Source organism: Homarus americanus, unplaced genomic scaffold (genome assembly GCF_018991925.1).
Source record: "Homarus americanus isolate GMGI-L3 unplaced genomic scaffold, GMGI_Hamer_2.0 scaffold28, whole genome shotgun sequence".
Classification (NCBI taxonomy): Eukaryota; Metazoa; Arthropoda; class Malacostraca; order Decapoda; family Nephropidae; genus Homarus; species Homarus americanus.
In genome coordinates this window covers 5352619-5379083 of record NW_024742238.1, presented here as the reverse complement: position 1 = coordinate 5379083, position 26465 = coordinate 5352619, and the positions used below count along the sequence as shown (strand labels likewise).

The 26465-nt window shown below is 35.5% G+C and overlaps 1 protein-coding gene across 3 annotated transcripts; it reads right to left on the bottom strand.

Moving 5' to 3' along the window:
• Nucleotides 1–482: 482 nt before the first annotated feature.
• Nucleotides 483–26465, bottom strand: LOC121876672 (transcription factor GAGA-like). Of its 3 annotated transcripts, none has more exons than XM_042382015.1 (7): nucleotides 26395–26465; nucleotides 24080–24165; nucleotides 22970–23518; nucleotides 20995–21162; nucleotides 20701–20823; nucleotides 17469–17573; nucleotides 483–6785 (listed from the first exon to the last, which is right to left on the bottom strand). In XM_042382015.1, exons 2-7 carry the CDS (start codon nucleotides 24158–24160, stop codon nucleotides 6582–6584), a joined length of 1230 nt encoding a protein of 409 aa, XP_042237949.1. In that variant the 5' UTR covers nucleotides 24161–24165; nucleotides 26395–26465; the 3' UTR covers nucleotides 483–6581. The 3 variants fall into 3 exon arrangements, with proteins under 3 accessions (XP_042237949.1, XP_042237947.1, XP_042237946.1); XM_042382012.1 differs by lacking the exon at nucleotides 483–6785 and adding an exon at nucleotides 8704–14265; XM_042382013.1 differs by lacking the exons at nucleotides 483–6785; nucleotides 17469–17573 and adding an exon at nucleotides 8703–14265.

Sequence of the window (26465 nt, the reverse complement as noted above, 5' to 3'; positions counted from 1 at the left end):
ATTTGTATAACGCGAACGCTCGTTTGCTATAATGCGATTTTTGCTTGCTATTTCTCCAATTTTGTGGTACTGTATTAACTGTGAATATAGTAAAGAAGAATATCAACAAGAAGCGTTCTGGTGATAGAATTCCCGGTGATGATCGTAAAAGAAAGGATATAACACTTGAAGAGAAGCTCGATTTTATCAACCTCAAAATCACCCTTCTCCCCCATCAAGTAAAGTGTTACATTTACTGTATGATTTCATTATTAGATATGAATGTAACATTTATTTAGACTGTGCTATCCTTTGTGTTAGGCTAACTACTAAATTTTTTCGATTTCGAGTAATCTGCACCAAACCCTATTTTCTCCATAAGCCCTGTTATTTCTATTACGCGATTTTCTATAACACGATATTTTACAAGAACACAATTATCGCGTTATAGCAGAACTACCTGTACATGAAAGCTAAGTATCTGGCTTTAATCATACATGGTCTTCTTACTTACTCATTTACTTAAGTACAGCATTATTTAGATCTTAATAAAATTTTGTACATAATCTCATTTCTTTTACAGAGAAACACGGTATACTGTACATGTACTGGTGGATCCTTCACAAGAAACTTTATTTATCAATGATACAGTAGAGGTAATTACTATCAACTCCAGGTCAGGTTAGTTTTCACCTCTGACCTAACAGGAACTGATGTTGACAGTCCTGGCCTGACTGGATGTTTACAGTTCTGGCCTGACCAGAAGTTATCAGTTTTGACCTAACTGTATATCTAAAATTTGGAGCTACAGAATTACCTGTACTGTACATGCAAACCACATTAAAAAAATAAATAAACCCAAGTACTATAACTAACATTTACAGTATAGTGCTCATCAATTAGCTACCAGAACCCTTTCAAATCACAGTCCATTAATCAGGGGTGTATCCAGGGGGGTTTCCCGATTGCCCCGAAACCCCCCTCGAAGCCCATGCTGCTCGTCTGAAGTGTCTTTGATCTGCCGTCATCTCCCTCCCTTACCTGTCATATTTAATCTTAATACGGTCAAACACAAGTGACACAAGTAGCTTGATTATAAGACATATTTGTGTGTGGAATTTTGGGTCATGTCAGGTCATAAGCTCAGCTTATGACCTGACATGACCCTCAGGACCACTGGCATCTTCACATAATTGACCAAGTTCTGACCCAGGAGTCAGTCACGAGTCCCTGTTTCAGCTGTGAACAACACATGTGCACTCTTACATCATCGTGTTATTCCCGTGCGTGTATAGTGTGTTTGCGTTGTTTCTAAACTACGATGAAATTCGCAATTTTATGAGCCCAACTGGCGTACAGTCAAAGCCACCAAGCCCTACCAGAGACATCGCCAAGGAGACTCTGGGTACAACATCATCCACCAACACTGAATCCAGTACAACTGCTAGCATCCCAGTGAAACGTAAGCTACAGTGTGACGATGTAAATGTCACTTCTGCATCGAAATGCCCACGACATAAGTACAAATATCTATTAATTATGCGTAAGTCAGACAGGAATGGAAATAATTTTCATAAATGATGTATGATATAGTTCACCGTACCGACTATTTATATTTTTTTTTTGCTTCCCTAAATCATCAATTACTGTGTTGAATATTGAGAAACATTTAGAATCCCAAAACTCTAGTCCTGCTTATATCTCTACATCATATAAATGTCACGAATGTACATTTTTGTAATACAAATTTAAAATCTAATATTCTTAATATTAAACACATTAAATGAGGTTTAATAATTTAATAATAAGTTGTTAGCAATAATTTGGGAATCCCTAATTATTGCTGACAACTTATTATTAATCATCATTTTTACTGTACTGTGTTGAATATTAGATGTTAAACAAAGTATTTCAAATAATGGATATTCGTGACATTTATAGGATGTAGAAATAGTCGGGGAAACACAAAATATACGAATACCCGGTACGATGAACTACCCGGTATATCAACGTTTCAGTTTACATTATCTTCATATGTTGTCTATGCACATCCCTAATTATTGCTCGCAAGTGCTATCTTTAGTCATTAATTGAGTTATCAATAGGAAGGTTGGGGTTGAAATTTAATAAAAATTTGTGTTACATGAAGTGTGACATGATATTGTTAAATATTTTTGAAACTATGCAATGAAGTGATTGCTTAAACAATACAAAATAAAATGTTAATGAACTCGAAATGTGGTAGTGATAGCATATAAATAAGTTTCTAAAATAAAACATGATTTATATGTTGAACTCACCTTGTACTTTTTCCTTTTCAAGTGTCTTTTATGACATTGAATATTTACTCTCACTCTAAATTACCCCTTGATTATCTTTTCAAATAACCTAATAGCCGTTGCATATGGCCTCAAAAAGTCCCCCAGAATCCTGGGTACGCCCCTGTTAATGGCAATTTCTCATCCACAGTTTTCAAGCACTTTGCCAAAATCATAACATACATCGTGTTCCTTGTTTTCTAAAATAAATTCCATGCATTGAATAATCTATTTTCCATGAGAATCATATTCAATTGTAGAACAAGTCACAACACGAATTTGGTACACACCATATTTCAGTAAAAGCAGCAGAGAGGAAGAGAGCAATACAGTTCAGTATTGGCACATAACAAAAGACATGTGCCTAACAGTCTTGGTGAGCATATTGGTTCAGGGTAAAAAAAAAAAAAATAATAATAATAATAAATAAAATATGTGCCAATTCATAAATAATATTACTTCTACTACAATACTGTGAGAGCAAACATACTGTAATCTTAGAGAATTACTCATTGTGTTCACAGCTAAACAGGTGCTGATAAATGGGAGTTACTCTTCTACTATGACAAACACGCTACCATTATTACTATTAGTTTATGCTGATACATTTCATGATTCACCTTAGCACCAGCTGCCTCAACATACTAGCTTCTTATCTCTCATGAATCCTAACTTATGTATCTCTCATGAACCCTAATTTGTGTATCTCTTATAAACTGTAACTTATGTATCTTTCATGAATCCTAACTTATGTATCTCTCATGAATCCTAACTTATGTAGCTCTCATGAATCCTAACATATATATCCTTCATGAATTGGAACTAATGTATCCCCCATGAGAGTAATTTCACATCAATTTGTCTATCTGCTCCACTAATTGTCCAAACACCAATTGTTACAACACAATGGGTTAATCTCTGCAAAACCTGCAGAAGATGTGCAGCACTGGTATAAATAAGCTTGGATTTTGTCAGACAAGAGCTATGCACCAATAACCCTAAAGAAAGGAGTATCTTAACAAATTCTGGTTAATCTGGTTATTATAAATTCTAAAATAGCTATGGTCTGGACAAACACACTAATAATGCATAATACATACAGTATTACAATACAAGAATCTGAAGGCCAGTGCCTTAATACATCATTGACGGAGTGTTGGCTCACACAACTGATAAATAACTTTTAAAGCCTTGTACAGCTGCCTGTGAAAATCATTAATGTAATAACTGCCAACAATAACATTTAACAATGATTCCCATTGTACTACAGTATACCTAGTTTGTTCATCTTCTATCTAGGAGATACTGAACTAAGACTTATGTCAAGTATGAGAAACAAGCAGGGTCTGAGGTACCTGAAGAGGCCATAACATCAGCACCTCTGGTGGGTCACACTACTGAAAATTTATTCGATATTGAATCAGTATCACATTTTCATGCCCATAAAAATTATGTAGTACTGTATTACAGTACTGAACTATGTTAGACTTGGAGAATCCTGCAAATTGCTTTACAGTCCATACTTCACTTTAACGACTAATTGGTACCAGGAAAACGGTCGTTAAGGTAAAAATCGTTAATGTGGTGAGTATAGTTTACATGCTAAATGGGTCAATTTGTATCAGCCCTCAGACTCTTATACCCCCTATAACCCCCACAAAAATTACAACCACTTATTTACACACATTAATACTGTATGTAGAGTTAATATCTAACCTTTGGACACTCACTAAACTGCTTAATGAAACTGTTTGCTGTCATCCAAGGCAGGGAAGTGGTGTTAGTGCCCCCCTGCCCTGCCCCCCACACTCTCATACTGCACTGCTTCCTCAGCACCACCACCAACTGATCCTTCAGTCTCAAAGCCAGTGAAGTCTAGTGGTAAATCATCTAACAGATCACACACAGGTAAATATTGAACATTATCATCAGGAGCAGCAGCAGCAGGACACAGATAAGTGAGTAAGTTACACCACACCTCCTGTTCACACGCTCTGATCAAAGCAAACCACCCTGCTCACTGACGTCATCAAGATTGCCGCCCAGAGTGACTATCAACTTGTGCTACTGATCATTATTGTGTTGAAATGTATTGTTAATGTGTTGAGGTGTCGCCTTTCATTACTATCGTTATTGTGATGCATCATTAACATTAAAATCGTTGAAGTGAAGTATGTACTGTATACAGTATTGTATCCTAACCAAAAAAGGTCCTCTAATGGCCACAAAGTTTTGAGCAATGGCACACGTTGCTAGCAAAAAACAAGCCTACTAACTGTAGAACCACTGCATGGTCCTAAGTTTATTTTCAAAATATATCACATAAAGGAACAAATGCTACTTTATTGTTCCATAAGTACAATGCAGAGCAATTTCTTATTTGTAAGTATTATTTGCCGTTGAAAGATATTTTTTTAGAAGTGATAGATTTTGAAAAACTTTTATTTTTCAAAGCTTGTTCTTCCATTTGATTGTGCCTGTGCTACTCTTCAACTTGTTGTTACATAACAGAAGAGCTTAAAAACCAGTAACTATACTTTACACTTTAGCATCTGACATTATGTTGTTTTTATACTCTAAAATCTTTGTAAGCTTTTTAGAGTCTAAAACCCTCTACAATTCTTCAGCTTTTAAGACTTTGTCTGCCTGCTTACATAATTACATCCTAAGACTTACTAGTTCCTACAAGTAAGAAAATAAATACTTATTATCTATCAACATTACCTAAGTTGGCCAAAATTAAAGTATGCCTAACTTTCATCTACTTTACCTGACATAAACACTGATGCTGCCAATCAACCTATCCAGTACTCCTTTATTTTCATCTTATCTTATCTAAGTGAAAATATTATATTTCTGTGTTAAATAAATTCTTCCATAAGAGTCCTATATGTTGAGTTTTAACAACTGAGACTTTGAGATAAGTGACTCCGTAAGATACTTAGGTACAGTATACTGTACTGTACTTTATTAGTACAACATATAATGAGATTGGGCTTATTTTAGTTATAGGAGAAATTTGTCGCTAAAAAATACACAGTACAGGGGGTTCCAGAGTTACGAACGTCTGACTTACGAACACCCGCCAATACGAACAAGGTCCCATAAGGTCAATTATTTAAAAAATCTGACATAGGTACAACTGGTTCATAGTACAGTAAGTCTCCTCTTAACCTGGGGACCCCCTGTACTGTACTGTACTGTAATATGATTAATGGAAGATTTCATCATGTCGCAGGAATATTTTCTCTTAAACATGAGGAATCAATTTGTTATCTACAGTATAAGGAGATCTGGTCTAGGCCAAGGGAAGAATGTGAGTAAGTCATGAGATGAATGTGCTTCAGCCAAGAAAAGAAGCGAGGACGTGAAATCCTTAAGATGGTCAAACATCAATTTGGGCCCTAACTTCTATAACTCTTACCCAGGGGGATGTCACTTCATTTAGCAGGAAGCATTGTATACAATATTATCAGAATGTACAAGTACTTTTCTATATCAAAGGTATACAGTATATGTGTTACAGTACTTATGGAGTTTCTTCCCTCATATTTAGATTGTCAAGGATTGCCAAAAGACACACAAGATTATGTGGCTCAATATATAAGAACCAACTGTACTGCAAAATAAAAATATTTCACCTGGGAATGTTGTTTAAAGCAGCCACAAATATCTTTCTTCATAAGTACGACAAATTTATGTCTCCCTGAAAATTGAGTGAAAATGTATACATGAACATTTGACCAGAGTAAAGGACTTGTGAAACATTTGAAAAGTGCATTCAGTTTGAGCTTCTGGTAACCAGTGTATCAAATACAGTATACTACAAGAAATAACCACAGAAATATCATCATGAGCAATGTTCAGAAAAATACAGGATAACCTTGTGTTTAAATCTCAATAATATAGATTTACTAAGTTATTTCAAACAATAAAAAAAGTCTTGAGAACAAATATTCTCCTGGAAACTACTGTACAGTATATTTAATTTATCTTATTAAAATGTAATTTGAATAATGACAAGACAAACACAATAACAAGTGCAAACAAATACAAAATTTTTTAATATGTACAGTATTGTACAATATTAACTTATAGCAATTTGAATTTTGTACAAAATTATTGGGAGGCTTAAAATATATAACTTGCCTTTACAGTATTATTCAGATAATAAATCACCGCAAGAAGGTTGTGTGTGCTGCTCATAATCTCTAAAAATTAGAAGTATGGTGAGCTTTGAAAAATATTAAGTGGAATTTGTTGCATTTTTCGATTTAAAGGACGTCATTGTGGTTGAATCATACAGGATTGTGGATGTCTCCGTTCAATGTGAGATTTCATATTCCACTTGAGTTGGGAGCGGAATGAACAGTAGGGGCACTTGAAGGGTTTGTCTCCCAGGTGACTTCGAATGTGGCGCTCTAGGTTGTCCCGTCGACTGCTCGCTCTACCACAGATTGGGCAATATAATTCTCCCCCAGGACCATACTGTAAAATTATATAAACATAGAGAAAAAACAACACAGTTTAATCAAATAAGGAAAGGGATTGTCTGAAACACAAGTTGTTTTATGAAATTTTAAAACTTACAAATGAGTCTCTTCCTGGGACACAGAAGCATCCCTTATCTTCGCATATGCAGAAAAGCAATGTGGTACTGTACAATTGGATATTCAGGTATTGTGACTCATAAAAGTCACATGAACATAATTATAGTTTTTTTTATATCTGGGACAAGTTGATCTTGAACAAGTCTAGATTTTCTTCACATGGTCTATGTCCTTTGTCTACAGCCATACTGAACATAGTCCTACTGTACTGTACAATATTCTCAAAACACAATCATATACAGTAAATTCCCCTTAATGAGCAATATATTTTCTTGAAAAAGTACTCTTTACGTGAATTCTCCTTCAATGTAACCCATTTTCCCATACGATGCTGGGATAAAGCTGAGATGTGCTTCAGCCCAAAGAATTTTTCCTCTAAAAACTAACCTAACAAGATTAACCATTTTACTATACTTACCAGAGCTGCTTGTCATGGCATAGCATTGTTGATTGAATATGATGATAAACAAATGCCACCAAGTAATCTAGGCTCCCTGGCTAGGCAGGCTGGGTCAGCTAGATTATTGAAAAAGAGTCTACATATGTACTAATCTGACTGGCTGCTCAACTAATACCAAAGCATGACTAGCCTTCTCCATAAATGATAATATGAGCGGGTTCACTCGTAAGTTTATGTGTTATATTAAATAGAAGTTTGTTCACTGAATTTACATACTGTACTGTACTCTAAAACAATGAACTTGTTCAATATATTCTCGTTCATAAGTTACTCACTCAGCAGAACCGCACTGTATCTATTTTTCTATCATAATTATAAATCCTTTTTCTATTTTTTTTATTTAAGAAACCCCTTCATCCATTTCACATGTTAATGTTTCTTAATAACGGTAAATGGCACTTGATTCATGTATGTGATGTTAGCCTTACGATAATCACTGGCTCAAACTTACTGGCACAGGTCACTACTCTTTAAGTCTCACAACAAAGAAATGAAAATTATGGATAAAACATTTTTCTTTATCTCTCAATCTTTTTTAAACACCTTAACTCTTCCTGCAGGTATCTTATGTTTATTATTATTTATTAGTCAGGGACATAATATATCTGGCATAGTAATATTATAAGTCCCCATATTCACTTGGAAAGAATTAGCTATCTACAAATGATGAACCATAAATCTATAGATAAAATACTAAACCCAATTACTCATACATGTAGCTACTGTATAGTTATGAAAAAAAAAAACATTGTTATATACACTAGAGGAGGCCAAACTCATTGGTAAACTTAAAAATTCCGACGAAAAAAAAAATGCTGAGCAGCAAGGAAAGGCGGTACAGGTAGTTGCCATTCCATCTCAGAGGTCCCAGAAAGACGTTACCTCCCAAGATCCCACAGACTCGGGCACTCAACCAGCAAGGGTACCTGGCTGTCATTGCATACTGGCTAGGGTTCTTGGGCCATCAAATGGCCATGGGTCAGCTGAGCACTATCAAATATTGTCAATCCTTTATCGTTTCATTTAAAGGTAATAAAAGACATATACGGTATTTGCCTAAGATAGATGAATCATGGTACAGGTATAAAATTATTTGGCAAGTGTTGTGATCACTATTATTTCTACTAATACACATTAATCATTGTGCTGTAAATTCCATTCAAGATGCTTTTACCTCAAAGTTTAGTGAATAAAGAGAACACAGATTGAAGACCAAGTGAAATAAAAGATTAATATAGTTCTTCTATTTCAATATTTACTTATCAATGATGATAGTTTTTCAATCTTTTTCTTTGTGAGAATAAAAATGTATACAGTATGTTTGAATTGTTTTAAATATCACTCCAATTGCCACTAGGTTGATTAAATGCATGAAGCCTCACTAAACACTCATACATAGACTTGACCAAAGTTCAGTAACTCTGGACAAAGTAAACACAACTTCCTTGTTACTAAACTGCTTTATAATCCTTCACTCTCACAGTACGTCAAGTCATCTACAAAGACAAGCATATTCATTCTCTCACTTATTCTTTTCATTCATGCAGCTGTTGTACCCATGAAAAATAAGGGATCACATGCAAAAAATAAATAAATAAATAAATAAAATAAAATAAAATAAATAAATAAATAAAATTAGCGATGAGAAGCCCGACATTAAACAGGCTTTAAACTCATGCTCTTCACTACATTTCTCTAGAGTACATATTTCTGACTACTGCCCAATACAGTACTGTAATAACGACTACAATTAATGTACCAGATGGCCTCTCACACATAACCTAACTGAACCAAGAAGACCAAAACTTTACTGAATTAAAAAGCTGATTATCTCAATGAACCAAGTTAAGAAATATCTATGGTTGGTTGCAGCTCCCTTCAATAATCTTATCAACAGCTACACAGACTTTATGAATAACAAGGAAACAATATATAACGGTGGTTATGAACATTAGTAACACAGTCAATTTTAACCCTTCACATATAATAAAACTTTTTCAAGAACACAGTAAAAAAAAAATTGTTTTACCAGTACAGTACTTATTAACATCTGTCATATTGTGGATTTTAAAATTTCAATTTTAATACTGTACTGTATTTAAACTAACCAAATGATCTTAGTTAAGTTAGATTAGCTTGGTTAGACTGAGTTTGGTTAGTGAGTTTTGGCTGTTTTATAAAAGTACATATCACAACCACACATGATGGTAACTGACTGCAACACCAATCTTCATTATTACTGACATAAATACAGTACTTACAAGAGACAAGCAAATAGTTTATTTATGAAGTCTATCCAAACTTAAGCCGATGTATTTCTGCGTCCTAATCTAACCCAACCAATAGGACTGGGACATAATCCTAACAGGACCCACTTCTAATCACCTAATTTTTCTAATGTTAAGGTTTGGTAACTTTAAAGTGGGCCTTTCAGAACTGTACAGTAAATCCTCTATTTATGCTGTAGATTGTCCCCAGAAAACATGATGAAGGCAAAAGGTAAATCAGTGTATACTTCCCAAAAGACTTAATATTAAAAATAGGGGTGCATTCATGGGGGAGCATTTTTGTCGAACTCCATAGGAAAAATATTCAACAAGTACCAAAAGAGAAACAGTGCAGTATTTTAGCTGGTGCAAACAAACATATATACTGTACAGTAATACCACATATGTACACAGAAATATCAGTAAGTTCACAAGCTTTTATTAACATAAGTAAAAGTATTATGTAAAGACAGTACAGTATTGTGTGATATCCTTGCTGTAATGCTAGGTAGAGGAGGTTGGGCATACATCGAACTTTCAATCCTTTATCAAGAGAAACAAAGGCAAACTACAATTGTTGAGAAAATAGGAAGTAATGGTGTCGAGCAGTTATAAACCAGATGATCGAAATAGGCCATTAGAGATGCAGCCGTGAATATTTTCTTTGCAATCACTCATTTCTAATTAACATAACAAAGCAAGTAAAAATTAGTCTTATAATCTGTACATATAAACCCACAAGTATTGAAGATTTTTTTGTTGAAGTCAGAACAAACTATGTGACATCCTTTTTGTTGTACTGTGTACATGACATGAGCATGGGCGTGCATTGCACTCTCAACTGATGCAATGTGCCAGGTGAGACAAGCTATAGCCTGTTGGCCAAGATGTAACTTACTGTAATTTTATTCTTATAATATTTTCTTGGCTATTTTCTTTCTCTTTTTGTAACTGTTAACACTCCTGGGGTATGATCTAAACTATTGCCTTAGGGTTTCCATTTGCAAATTCGTGTATAAAGTAAAATATTAAAATTAAATAACTTCATGTTTGCGTACAAGCACTAGACACACAAGACGCACATTTGGCAACATCAGCGCAATCTGGAAACAATATAGACTGTACTCCAAAGTCACAACACCAGTCTCCCTTTGTGTATAAAGGACCCAGGATATAACGTTGACCCACATTTCCCATGCATTTTCTTGTGGATTCTGATTTCTTGTGCATAACAGTGATTTCAATTATTCATACAGTGTTGTGAGAGTTTTGAACCATGCCTCGTGTTGCTGACAAGGGTGGAGGGGTGGGAAAACATAAAACATGCAACGAGATTGCACCTCGTGTTGATACTGTGGTGCCTCCTAATGCCTTTCCCTAGAGAAATATAAATTTTTTCAAAACTTTTCTTCTATAACTATTTTTTCCTAAATATGTACAGTACACTTCATGATGGAATAATGAAGGTATAAAGTGATTTACTGTGTAAACATTTTCATTAAGAATAAAAAAAAATTGTGTTCTACTCGGACTTACGTATAGAAATGATAATTATTCTCTCGTGATATTCATATTTAACTGTTTGTAGACAATCTATTTACAATGCTAATGCAACAAATCCCACATTTTTTATCTCATATAGAAAGTTTGCCACGACTCATTATATACAATTACCTCTCGTGTGGTGCAGTCAAGTGCGGAGAGTTGAGTAACAGGGCAGACCCTGAACGCCTGGCAGAAGAGCGCCTAACCAAACCCAAGAGTGTTAACTAGGAATCTAATCATTTGAAGATATATTGTCAATTTGCTACACCTCTATCAAAAGAAGCAAAGGCAACCAACAATTATTGTAAAGAACTCGGAATTAAGAGTGCCAGGCAGCAGTAATAGCACAGCGGGTCACAGCAGGCTGATAGAAACACAACCATGAGCATTTTTTCCTTTCTTAGCTTAAATTTCTTATTAAAAAACCAAACAATGAATTATGTGCTATATAATAAGTTTGAGCACTCCCCAGATATGTCAGAGGAGATTGTTTGTAGAGGCTGCTCGAAATACTAATGGCATATTTTGAATTTTTTTAACTATGTTAATTCAAATGACAATTTAAATCAGAATTATTTTTCCTAACAAGTCAGTGAGAGTTTGTCAAACAACATAACAGTGAAAAATGTAAATAGGGGATTTAGTGTACTGTACTGTGTTGGGGTCCATTTGACTGGCAACTTTCATGAGTACAACACAGGCAGATCTTCAACAAGTTAAACAGGTTAGTGGAATTTTTAAAAATTATTTTGGAATTTATCTTCTTTATTTCATATCAGCATTAGTTTTTAACAGTAGGGCTGTTCTTTAAAAAAAAATATATTTATAAAAATTCCAAGACAATACAGTAAATGTGCAGTACTTAAAAAAAACTATTGTAACCAAATACTGTAAAAGGTCCCATTCAATAAACTGATGGTTCTTTGCCCTACCTTCAGATCATACAGTAGAAATATAATGTTAAATAACCTTCAAATAGATTTTTATGACATGGTAATGTCTTGTACTCACTTAAAATCTGGGCTGGTCTCCATTAATATAACACTAGGCAGTATTCATCCACAACACTAACTAGCACAACTGCTACAAAGTTCAGTATTTAGATCATTATAAAACACTATTGCTTCATTTTCAGATTATAAAGTTATCAAATTGATAACTAATAAATTTATCTTACTTTCATGTGGAACACTACTGTAGCTCTATTAACCTTTAGAATATTCCATTATGTACAATGTACAATAATACAACTTCACAAGTCAAAATATTAAGAATGTTTTTTCCCTCAAACAATCCCTTTCCTAGTATGATAGAGGATGGGTGGATAAATGATAATCTACTGTTTCTTAACAAGCAATTGCTAGTAGATCAGCCCAGGATAATTATTCATTTAAAGGTTGCTGTAATTCCTTCCTTCACTTGACAACAGCAATATCATTGGCTTACAAGTCATTTCAAGTACCTTTAAATGCATGATACCTTTAGGATACTTATAGCTGAAGTGAAACATTGAACAATATAGTAATTAATTAATAATATTTAAACAACTTTGACATAAATATGAATCAATTCAAGTCAATTCCAAAATGTTGCCCAAGCACCCTCTTTTTATATATAACTCCACCAGCAAAGATTTTAAGCAAGTGCATAACAATGATACTGTCGGCACAATACATCAACAGTAACGAATGAATTACAGGTCAAATGGACCCAGTCTTGGTAAGCCCCAATTCCAATGGTTAGGTTTCGTTGGGCTCTCGTAAGACTATGCCCATTTGATCAGTTTCCTTTGACTATAAGAGCCTTAATACTGTACCTCAACAATACCAAGTTTATTTTTCTCCCTGACAAGAGTAACGTAATAAAGTTTTACATAATTTGTATTAAAAAAAATGAGAAAGTTCTATCCACAATATACAGGATTTGAATACATAAGACTGCTCAATCTCAAATTATGCAGAGCTAAAGATCTGTTGGTGAACGTTAAGATAAATTTCAAATCATCAGTGTTATACTCCATATGGATATTTCCAGGTAAGCAGTCAACATGATACTGTATATGCCTGACACTTGACAACACATAACACAATGTATTTCACTGATACTTTCTTATCAAAATTCTAAAACAGAAAGACTGCCATGACATCCTATCTTATACATAGTCAAAAAATTTTCAGGAGTTCTATTTCAAGCAAGAAAAGTTCTATACAATACGAAGTACAGTATGCATCAAGATCAATTTTAACCAACCCCAGAAAGCAGACTAGCTATTTTCTCCTTTCTATTATATGGGGCTGAGAGGAAGATTATTTTCATTTAAATTATTTCACTGTTTAATATGATTTACAATTTTACAGAATGCCTATTACATGAAAGATTACACACTAAGACTCGCCAATCCACACACCTTTCAAAACACAGCCTTAATACAAATGCCCACAATGCTAGTAATTATATACTGTTAGGAAACATTTTCTCACATTAACTTACAACTGAGAGGAACTTTCTCGACAGACATCCAACAGGCAAGATCCCTATAAAAGCAACCAAGTCTGAGTATTGTTTTTAGAATAAATCTTCAATTTATACCCTAATTCCACTATTACACTTGACACCTGGCATATTAAAGACTTAACATACCACAAAGTAAGACCTTAGGTGACCTCCTCCTCCCTGGGCATACTCCAGTTACCCTTCAACTCTGCCACGGGTCGTACCAGGTGCTTGATGGTCTTCCAGTCGGCTTTGTGTTTGGAGATGGTATGCATCTTTAGATTTCCCTTCAGGGCAGTGCGGTAAGGACAGTACAGACAGTGGAATGGCTTCTCACCAGTGTGTATCCTCAAATGGGCATTTAAGTTAGTCCGGTGGCTGAACTCTCGTCCACAGAACTGGCACACATAATCTCGTTGAATCTTGTCCTTTTGCTGGAGATACTCTCCAGGCAAGAGGCCTTCACCCACCATCATATTCTGTTGTTGTGAAAAGGGCGAACTTCCAGCACCACGGTGTTGCTGAGGGAGGAGGCGGAGTGGTGGCTGGGAATCCCCTGATGAATGAAGGAGGCCCAGAGCAGCAACAGCAGCCTGAGGGAGGACGGGAGAGTCACCTTCGGTCCACTTTCAAAAAGTCTTTAAACTTGTCATAAGCTTGACTGTCTGCTTCATACTGTTCATCTAACATATTAGCAGAACTTATAAACTCACTTTGTTTTATAATAACTGAGAACAAAAAATACTTTTAAATACTCATTTCCTCCCTTCCCATCTTGCAGTTACTTTCAGATTCGAATTAATGTGTTTTGCAAGATGCATTTCAATCCACAGAAAATGAAAGATGCTTGATTCTGAAGAACTAAGATTATTTACAATGGAGAATATCTGATGATCTGCAAACACCGTAAAATTAAGAAAATTTAGATATACTGGGAGCAATTCCTTGACACTTTAATTACTGGTAACTTAAAAAAAATAATAAATTGCCCAAAAATTTGATTGCATAAAAATAATTATTTACTCACCATTAATCACCCAAGTACTGTAGTGCCCTTATAACTTCAAAAGAGCACTAATTATTACAACTTTCTATTGTTAAATCAATCTAATGAAGCCACATCAATGGAGAAACCCAACCAGATAGAGTTTGTAAAGTACATTATATGGTAAATTAATACGCAGTAATTATGGCAGCATTAAAGACATTTGCAGCAGAGAAAAATTTTTCAATAAATTTTTTTATGATCATCCAGACAAAAACTAAACCCGTCACCTCCATTGGAATTTTCCAACCTCAAGAAGTAATGGAAGAAATATTCTACAACTCCTAAGTAACACCATCAGTAACCACAACCAGTTTATTTTATGGCCAAAAGGCATATATGATAAATGATGATTACTTTAAGTTTTGATTGGCGTTATTCTTGCTTTGACAGAACAGGAAGGGTGAAGTGGATCAACCTATCACGTTTTAATTAAGTACAGTACTGGTATACTGTTACATCATCATAGCACAGCAGCAACTCCCCACTGCCTGAATATCTTTGTAAGAATAGAGATTATTTCTGAATGATCAGCCCAATGCTCAGACATCACAGGTTATGATACTGGTAGCAAAAATAACAAACCCTGCATAGATAATACATAAAAAAGGAATCATGTAGTGAGCTTGAATGACCTGCCTAATTCAGTACATAAACTTCCCTACACCTGCCAGGTTGAGCCATTAACTCAAACTTTTGAGTGAAGGAACCCCTGCATTTTCAATTTTCCACTTGTCATTAACAATTTGGAATTCCCCTGGGTATGGTATAGCACCATTTTACTGACCTCTTAACATCTTCTTTTATATAAAATTAACCCAAGGAAATTCTTTTATACTGGAATGTAAATACTGTTTGAATAATATTGAGATTTACTTTTGTTAACAGACTATGACACAGATGAAATGCACTGCTTTAATAATTTCTGAAGACTGACGCATGTGTAATTACACTCAACTTCCCTTGTGTGTGTGTTTGTATATACTGTAACTTTTTGGAGGAAAATTTGTATAAATTATAATCCAAACTTGTAAATGCAGAATGAAGGGGTACAGGTGGTATAAATTACATGAGCAGATACTGCTGATGAAACCCTCAAAACACAGTAAAATCCCATTACAGGATAACAATTACGTCATCTATCAATTATCCCTTTTCTGCAAACAGCAACCCAGAGAGCCAAGCCACTCATCCACCTTCTCACCATTAATCAAAGGTTATGAAAAGCAGTTAGGATCTCCTGTACATTACATCATTTGGTGTTCATCAACTGCATCCCTGTACAGCATTAGCAATGTTATAAAAAAAACAGTTACTGGTTTACATATCCTCTACTCTGAAGAAGTGAGTTACTGCACTTTCATAGTAAGAAAGTGAGATTACAACATGCGGACCACTACATTGTATGAATTAAAGCCCTAGGAGTAGATAATGTAGTTTTATTCTGAGAAAAAGAGTAGCAAAAGAATATACAGTATTCCCTTAAAACTAGCGGTTTTAAAGCTTGCATCCCTCGGAAACTCACGGATTGCCAAGGAAAATGAATAAAATAGATCTGAGGCTGTGTGCCAGGGATCAAGAGGAGTATGCACTACAGGGCAGTACAGAGTACCATATTTCCCAAGGCATAAGATGCACCCTATAATTAGGAAGGTATATTTGTGAAAAAAAAAATTGCAGATGTAACAGCCTAATGTACTAGCAAAGCCAAATCACTGGCTATATGCTGTCATGTCTCTCGCTACAGGTACCACAGCTCACTGGGTTTTTTTAGGGGGGTGGGCAGCAATAGTACACAGATTTTTAACATTCACGGGTATCTCTGTTACCTAACCCCCGCGTATGTTAAGGGCCGACTGTAATGGGGTTTTTCTGTACCATAATATTTGTCTTTAATGTGTTAGTCCTGTCCCACTATAGTACAAGGTGGCAGGAAACAAAAGCACACGTGCACACACACACACAGACACACATACACTTCACCTTCCATCCTCCATGCACTCTTCCCTGCTGTAACAACCCTAAAACCACTTGACACCATACTTTACCTTATGTCAGACAAATGTAAACCATCTTACAGGTCAATTCACTTTTCTACACTTCAGTATATAAGACTTAATAAAATAAAGTACATAACTTCAGCTTCGATTATTATTAAACTTAGTGAGGAGAACAGAAGAGGAAACAACACAATGTGCGTACTGTATATAACTGACACATCTCAACACCTTTAATACAGTATACCCATGTACTGTAAGATCCTATGTTGTTCTTAAGTGCGTTACTATCAATATTGTACTTCTGTAAGCATAACTTACATGTTTATACACAGTAAAAAAAGAGTGCCAATCGTCACTTAATTTAGTAGCTCATAACCATGTGTTGGTCAAATCTTATTAACAAATTATTTGTATATTCACCACAACTTTATTATAAAATGTTATTCTGTCTAAAATAATCTTACAAAGGTCCATATACGTTAGAACAGTAACCAGACAAAACAATAACCAATAGAAGATGATCAAATACTATGAATCTGAAAGTTGGTACTGTAAGGAAACCGTCTCTGACAATACAGAGCTTCTAGTAACTTCCCTAATCAAACCATAACTAATAATAATCAACAACCAAAAAAAAAAAGTACACAAAACTTAGAAACAAACCCGAGTACAGCACAATACTACACTCAGTTGAGAGTAGACAGGCAGTATACAAGTAAAAGAGAGACTATCATAATGCTAAGTCACTAACCTTCTGTTGATGGTGAGAGAGGGGGGTGTGTGAAGCACCACTAGCCTGGAGGTTGTGGCCGGGGAGGCCACGTCCCGTGCCACCGTCCCACGGTTCTAAACTCATCTGGTGAGAAAATTTAAATCTTGCACCAAACTATTTCATCATTGATATCAAGCACAGGATACATTATATGCCATTGGGAACTTACACAAGCAACTAGCACTACAAATATTTCTGTATGATTCAACAAGGACAAATCTGCCATAATCTATCACCAGGGGCCGGTTAAAAACAGTCAGGGTTGGTATTTACAAAGCAGGATCATACAGTGAGTCCTTGTACAGGTATACCCAGTAAATCTAGGTCCCATTGACTGATGCTTCACATAACCGACGAGTACAGGTATTAGGGAAATACCTGGCAAGTTTCACTGACTACCCCATTTATCCGACACTGTGTGTTACGTGTCCCAATGATACTTCCTCTTCTGTTTAACCCATAAACGATGGCTAGCATTTGAAATAGAGAATACTGTATTTTGTTTTCAATGGGATAGTGTGCAGTGGTCTATAATCATATTTGATTGAGACCTAACGAGAGCTAATAGGTACAAGAGATGTTCGTATGTTAACATGTTGGAGGTCAGGTGGGGGGGTGGGGGGGGCTGGTCATTGCCACATTCACCACTATGTTTTCATTTACAGTATACAATACAATACAGCATAATATTTTACTTCAAAATAAAAACAAACTGAATCACAAGGTACTCCTTCTCTTGACCGCTCACCTCCTCCCTCCATAAAAGGAGGGGGGTGAGGGTTGGGACTGGCTATACCATGTTTACCAGTTTGTTTTCATTTATTCATTATTATATTCTCATATGATCAGCCTCTTATGGTGTAAGTTTCTTCATAAATAATATAATATATTAAATAATAGAAAAAATATGCTATAAAATTTGCAATTTGACTTAAAAATAAAAGGACAAGCTGTATCAGAAGATAATCTCTTCCCTGACCACTCTTCCCCTCCCGCCGACTTCCATCAAAGCCAGCTTTCGACCAGAATATAATTGATTCATTATTATTATGCAGGTATTCTACTATGATCAGCCTCTTATGGTGTGCAATTCCTGTAAATAATATAAAGTCTTCAATAACAGAAAAAAATATAACACTGTATATAATTTGTAACCTAACAAAAAGTTCATTATGAGAGAAGCCATTTATGATGAGAAATAAAATAAAACAAGTTATCAAGATGAAGTTATTTACTCTACTGTAAACTTTATCATTTTTATTTTAAAATACAGTAATGAAAACTGAGACTTAATAGAACTTGACAGTGTGTACCATAGAGATATATCAAGGGTAGGTGGGAGTTTTGGGGAGTGGGTAGTCCCTAACCTCCTGCATTTGTTATATTCTTATGGGATTTATTGCTTCGATAACCATTGATTCACTGTCCATTGACTTTTCGCAGTCTGCACATGCATCGGTTAGCAAGGTATGGCTGTATCTGAAGTTGTAAAAATGCACCTAAATGGTTGTCAGAAACTAGACGGCAAATATTTATACTGTATGCAGAAACTTTAAAAAGATTATGTATGATAATTTTATAATGTGTGTGTGTGTGCTTTGTGATTATTTCTCATTAAGGATGTTTTTAAAAACTTAAGCAAGATTCTGCTTATAGGCATGGCATATCTCAATTACAACACCTATTAATACTTCAAATATTTCAAGAGTAATATACCTGATAGTACTGTATCACAGTATCTGCCACTGTCAATGTTTCCACAAGAACTCCAATGACTTGGCACCAGTCATCATCTCCCTACATTCTGATATAAGCAATCACTTTTCTCAAACTCTTCCAGGATGAAGAACTCTACAAACTAGTTTGGCTATCCAATAACAGAACAACCACTTGCTGGTGTTGAGACATAGGAGCAAAAGGAAGACAAATGAATTAGAAAAGACAAGAGAAATAAACAAAAAGAAAGATGATAACTGCCAATCTTTAAATGTAAAATCTAACTAGTATAGTACTGTGTCAGTCTTTACGCCTCACCTTCAATTTTTCATGTACTCATTAATTTATTTTCTGCATTCACTGCTAATCTTGTTAATGTAGCTAAACCTTAATTATATTAATTCATCAGATCACCTGAATATTAGCCCTCTCAGCTCATTTCACCTAAAGATTAACCACCTAATGATAACAGAACCAGGTAGCATTGTGGTATTTCATCATCAGGTGTATGAAGCTTTTAGCACAGAACCTCTTCATGCAAAATCACAATACTGTAGTTTACCAAAAATAAATACATGACTAACTTTCACAAAATTTTACTTCTATTTGTATTCACTTTTCAACCTCCATCGATATAATTCAGCCATTTTTCATTCTTTGAGATCACCTGGAGATTAATCATCCCAGTTTATTTCACCCAATGATTAAACATCCTAAAGTTAACTTAACCTAAACCCCACAGGTAGCATTAGGGTGTTTAATCACTGAATAAAATGAGATGTGGTGTCTAATGCTATGTGGTCCCATGATTCTGATAGCCTTCCTGGCATAACCTCATAACTATCTCTTTATACAGATACAGTACTGTACTGTACAACATCCTACTAAGTTCTCAGTACTATTGAATTTTTGTGTCCTTGTTTGTACTGTACTGTAAATCCTTCTGTAACTGTTAAGAATATTCCTATTTCTAAACTCCTTTATATTGTTGTACTCGCTGCAGTCTAAGACCCAAAGGTATGTGTACCTGACTTTCATAAATAAACATCTATCATCGTCATCACTGCTAAATCATTAAAAATATATTTAACATTCTAGATGAGATTACACAGCCACTACACTTTACTATTTACTTCAAACATCTCACTCACAGCACCACTTATAAATGCAACACTTCTCATTACTTCAGTGCACCTTCGAGTGTACTGTATTTCAATTCACTTATCCAAAGTCCCATTTATTCGTACAAAGCCACTACCTACCTCTGTAAATACAGCACTCCAAAATGCATTAAGAAGTCATACTGTATATAACCTCTCATTCTAAGTAACTCAGTGCAACTTCCAACTTCAACTAAAATGTTCCAAGGGATTCTTTCTCTGACAGCTATAAGATGACGAATAATCTACATGACAATGATTTAAACTACTCCTGTCATCCATATTAATTTGTATTTGATTTTCTAAAATCTAGTACAAGACACAAGGTGACCTACATGAGAAGGTAGACCAGAATGATGATCAGAACCATCTGCAGTTGAGAGTGTTGACTGTAACATATTGGAGAAGTTTACACTCAGGTCGTCCTCCATTACATCCTTCGCTTCCTCTGCTTCCATCTGATAAAAGTCAAACAAAAACACATAAGACTAAGTACTGTACAGTGAAACATAAAAGTATTATAGTGGTAACTAAATTAAAACAAAACTAACTTATTTAACTGAAGTATTATCCAAGCAAAAATAAAATTAATTCATAAAAATGAATTGTATAATATTTCAATACAATACCTTGGGTCCTCCAACCTCCTCTGTTTCTTGGAGGTAGAGATCCTCATCATAACTAGACGGTTCTGATTGTATGGGCACATCATATTTATCATGGTAACTAAGATCTTGCTCTATTTTGATGTGTGGCAGAGGTTCCACAGCTTCCATTGCTGCCTCATCACTCACAGCCTAGAGCAAAGGAAAAATCAAAGATGGTACAGTAATACAAAAGTTATACTAATATAACATACACAATACCTATTTACTAAATTATATTATAACAATAGAGAAGGGTTGCATCACTGGACTTCACCTATATTAACTATAAAGTTGAAAGGATGCACATCAATATTATTTTCTTAGTAAATGGAGAAGCTTTGAATGAACAGCTCAAGTGGTTTTTTTTTTAGGTACAGTCAGCCAAAGATGCACCGACCCCACCCTGGGTCTTGTGCTCGTAATTTTACCTGGCAACACTTGATGGAAGGAAGGCTGTATGTAATGGGGAATGTGATTGGTGGATTTATTTTTGGCTGTATCACTGTCAGGATTTATAGTATAATTCCATCACCACTAATACTAAAAGAACTACAGTAACACTATTAAATGTTAAAATTAAATTTGAAGCCATGACCAAGCATTTGGATACAACCTACTTTATGATATGGCTAACTTCTTAACACTACAGTACATCTTGAAGTCAATTACTGTGCACAGATGAAAAATTAATTCCCAAGTATTCTAATGCTCCTACCAATCCTACTCCTACCTCTTGCTTTCAGCTCTGACTGCTATTTTGTACAAGTGCCATTGTTCTAGGCCTTTTTTGGCAATTTAGTGTTACTGTATACATTCTCTTTGAGTGCGGTCTGTCATCTTTCTTTTAACATGTAATACTTATTGTTCATAAACAGATACTTGTCTTGTACTATCATTAATAAGAATTGTTAACTACAGTATATAAATAATTTTCTATGCTGCTTAACAAAATTTGGGAAAAATACAAAACTAAATAAATGTAAAGTAGGCTCACCACTTTCAAATGGTAGATTCCAAATGTGCCTATCATTCAAACGCATGCACTTCCTCACCACTTTCACGAGTATAATGCACTGCCGAAGGGAATTGCTGCTTGTAATGAAACTATAATTTTTTTTGAAAAATCAGTACAATACTCTAATATGGCTTAGAAATAAAGAAAATATAACATAAAACTATAAAATAGGAAAAATGAAGAACATGGGTGTGGATGTGTGTGTGCTCCCTCCCAATGTGATGTCATGGCATGCGCAGAGCAGCAGCCACGCATTTGCGAGTCAGCTGGGTTGAAGTGGGTCGTGTCAACCAGAGGATGGTTTGAGTGTTGAAGGAGCATTTTTTTTACATAAAATATGTGCTATTGTATTTTATGTATCGATTTTATTGTTTATCATAGCAATAAATATGATAGCTCATCCCCACTGTGCATGGTATTCATATTTACATTACTAGCTGATATTGGAGGAATTTTTATTTTTACAGTACGTACTGTACGTATTATTATTTCATTCTGGTGCCAGTTAGTTGAATCTACCAGTTGCCTAGATACCAGATAACTGGGATTCTACTGTATATCCAGTTTCAGGAACGGTTTAGGTGCTTTATTGAGGAAAAGTGGGGAATGGAAGTGATTTGGGCAGGTACCAATTGATCCTTTAACATGTAAACTATGCTCATAACTTTTGTGGTACTTTTCCCAGTAAGAGATACTCTCAAAAGTGGTGAACTTACTGTACTGTATTCTTGTATTTCCTAGTAAAGAAAATAATACTGGTACTTGTTACTTGAAACAGAATTCAATGAAATTTTAATCTAGCTTTACCTTAGATTTATCAAAGCTAACATAATAGCATTAACCCCCCCCCCACCCCCCGCCGCAAAAAAAGTTGTTTTGTTTAAACCAATGGCTTTTGCCAATCCTGAATTTAATGTTTATACAAATCAAAATTCTACTTACTCCCTCCTTCTCCTGATGATGGTCTGGGACATGGGGTTCAACATGGTCTGGGGCAGGGAGTGAAGCATCCTCTGTGGGTCTGTCTTCTATGGACTTTCCCTCACAAGATGCATCTGGTGTGGAGTCTATGGGTGCAGAGGTACTTGTTCTCCGGTCTTCGGCCCGTCGTCTCTTTGCCGGCGGACTATTACGGTCTATATGATGCTGCTCCACAGGACGTTGCCGAATGACGGGTTCAGAATTACCTACATCAGAGGCTAAGGACTTTGGATCTTCATCCGGCACAGCCAAGCCTTTGATTCTGAGACACTCTGCTGCCTTAATGAGTGATGAAAGTTCAGTTTGTCTTACATTGACCTCACCAATGTACATATAGTCCAGCAAGAACTCAAGATCTTGACACTGTATATCTTTTAAAACAATAACCGGATTTTTACACGGTGTGCGGTCAAAAATGTCACTAAAATATTCACTACACGTTGAGAGAACCAACTTATGGACGGGATAAAACTTGCCTTCACATGCCAGTGTTACATCAGTGTAGCTACCCTGGAAAAGCAAGGTTCACTGTCAATAAGAATCAGGTAACTGATCATTGTGTTAACTATTCCAGTCAATAAGCAGCCTAAAGGACTACATTAGCCAAGCTACTCCTAGTTATGAAGTCATTAAAATGGACTTAACATTTGCCAAAAGTACAGAAGCACACTATTTTTACAACAGCACAAAGATTTTAACAGAAACGATTTGAAATTTAACAGTGCACCAACATCTTCCTTCAGACATCAGTGACCACTGACATAATGCTAACCTGGCTTTACAAAATGACTAAATCTACACAATAATCAATGACATGCCACTGTAACATGTATTCATGATCAATAACTAAACTTCATGGAAAAAACAATTATGTACTTGTATATCTCTGTTTACTGAAATTAATCCAATAATTATTAAATAATAATGACCTCAACTGCACTCTGAAAATCCTAAGTAATAACAAAAACGGTGGGTTGAGGATAGGTTGCAAGTCTACCATTGATAAATAGGATCTATAAGGTGAAGGAAAAACCTTGAAAATTAAAACAAGGAAAGGGGTTAGGCTCTTACCTTAGTTCTAAGTCCACTGATAATATGATAGAAGATACTCTGGTGATTGTTCCACTTGAGAGCTAATACTTCGGCCTCCATGGTTACTGAAGTAGGGGAAAAAATTAAAATTACTAAAATAAATACATGTTGGTCGAGTCATATTAACACCATTGACCTACAATAAAGCCCAACCAATTTAAAATTTAAATAGTGGCCATCATCAGTGGATAATATGGAAGCTATCTTGACTTTCTCATACTGAATGTTGGTTTGTTTCACAGATAATTTTTTTTAGATACAGCTAGATTCTTAAATTATTGTTCATAAAGTGAAGAAACCAAACCTAGAATACTGTACTAGTTATTGAGTCACCTAAAGAATTACCCCCCCCCTGTTCACCTGATGACTCTCCATCCCAGCCCACTCTGCCTGAAGAATCTCCTCCACATAGCCTGCTAGACATGTCAATAAAGCTTAAGTAAAGGAAGCTATACTAGAAATCACTCAACAGTATTTAGGGTCAATTTGTAGTTTCGACCAACCACGGCTCTCAAGTTAAGCAATGTGTTTATCTGCTCGTTTAGACAATTTTGAGTCACTTTTCTTCTATGATTTTTCCCCCGTAAACCTAAAATTGCCTAACCTAACCTTTAAACAGGGGTAGATCCCTCAGTATATTTTAAGTAATTTGTAAGGAAAACATCATAGAGGAAAAGTGTCTTAAAATTGTTTAAATCATCACATAAACACATTGCTCACCTTGAGAGCCATGGTTGGTCGAAACTACAAATTGACCGTATTTAGTAATAATGTGGGTAAATTTTTAATTAAGGATATGAGTCCCTAGGGATTGACCAATATGTTTCTCCAGTGTATTTTGGTGTGTTTTAAACGAACCTGATCTTCATTTTTGGCGGAAATTGCTCGTTTTTGCCGCCCCCCCTCCCCTCACAATAATGGGGGAGAGCCTGGGAAATCAGAGTTTTTGGGTGGGGGAGAAAACGAGTCATCTGACCTAACAAAACCTACCCCTAGCCGGGGGCTCCGCTTCCGGACCCCCGGTAGGCTTAGCTTAAACCCACCTAAATGTTTCAGAAGTTAAAAACTTTGGGGCACACCATGTCCAAAAGTACAATACCTTAGTTAGAAGTGGAAGGACCAGGGATACGTAAGAATTGGATAGAATGGTCGTCTTTCTTGTAAAACTCAACAATAAACTTAAAATAATCGTAGGAGCATAAATGACAACCAACCTCCACCACAGCCATTGTGAGACTGATCAATGAAATTAAAATAGTAACCAGGCTGCTTCCTTTGAAAAAAATCAAATGTGATCGGTCGAAAAAAATTCATGTGATGATATCGATACATCATTGGTCACGCTATTATCCATTTCCACCTGGTATTTATGGGGGTTCAAAATCATTACTGACTACAGTATTATGGTACAGTATTTCATAAAAGTCAGCTTTTGACATTCCTCTAGAGAAAATGTATTACGGTACTGTTGATGAAATACATAGTCCTGGTAATACCTGTCTTCTGTAGCAAAAAATCATGTTATGGATTATTTAGCTGTACAACCTGAATAATACATCTTTGGTAGAAAAGGAGGCAACATATACACTTCACTTCCTCAACTGTAGGGTTTAGTATATCACTTCAAGGCTTGGTGGACCAGGGACACACAGTAACTACAGTAGGTGAGCGTTTGGCTGTCTGTAGTCACTCACATAGGGCAGAACCTAACCTCCCCTTATGTAGCCTAAGTTATTCTTGTGACATTTAAACCTGTCTGCACACTGTATCCTTCACTGTACCCCAAACAAACATTAATACAGATCCCAATACAATAAAGTACTAGAACTGATAGATAATATATATTTCCCAAAAATAAATTAACTCATACCTACTCTAACTCAAACACTCGCCTTTGTTCCAGTACAGTTGTTTTACATTTTATATCATGTTTTAGAGATATAAAGTAGAGTATAATACAACTACCAGCACCTGCAGCCCAAACTAACCTACCGCCATTATTCCTCCCTAACACATTAAATACCCTTCTAGACATTTCTTAACTACCAACATAACACAACTACGAGGAATATATATACTACAAGTCTCTCCTTCATAATAAAATAAACAATTGGTCACTTATTGTCCAACACAACAGCGGGATTCGCCATCATTGTTTAAAAACCTAATTTTCCTGTTGTAAGTCACTCACCCACACACACCCACACCTCCAACCGCGTATACTACCGTTAATATGTATGGTGGACATTACAATGATTAAAGCTCTAAACTAATGAGCTTATTTATAGACTTACAAGATAATTGAGAGAATACACTCGGGGTCAGTCGCCTTCATCACAACACCTAACACACCGCTGGGCTAAAA

Bases quoted from the DNA above. Each gene is read 5' to 3' on its own strand.
- LOC121876672 (XM_042382012.1), bottom strand. From the start codon at position 24,160: ATGGAGGCCGAAGTATTAGCTCTCAAGTGGAACAATCACCAGAGTATC. The intron at 21,163-22,969 runs GTAAGTAGAATT...CCTTTGCTCTAG, and splicing joins ATCATCAGGAGAAGGAGGGA to GCTGTGAGTGATGAGGCAGC. The intron at 14,266-17,468 runs GTTAGTGACTTA...GTCCTCCCTCAG, and splicing joins TCTCTCACCATCAACAGAAG to GCTGCTGTTGCTGCTCTGGG.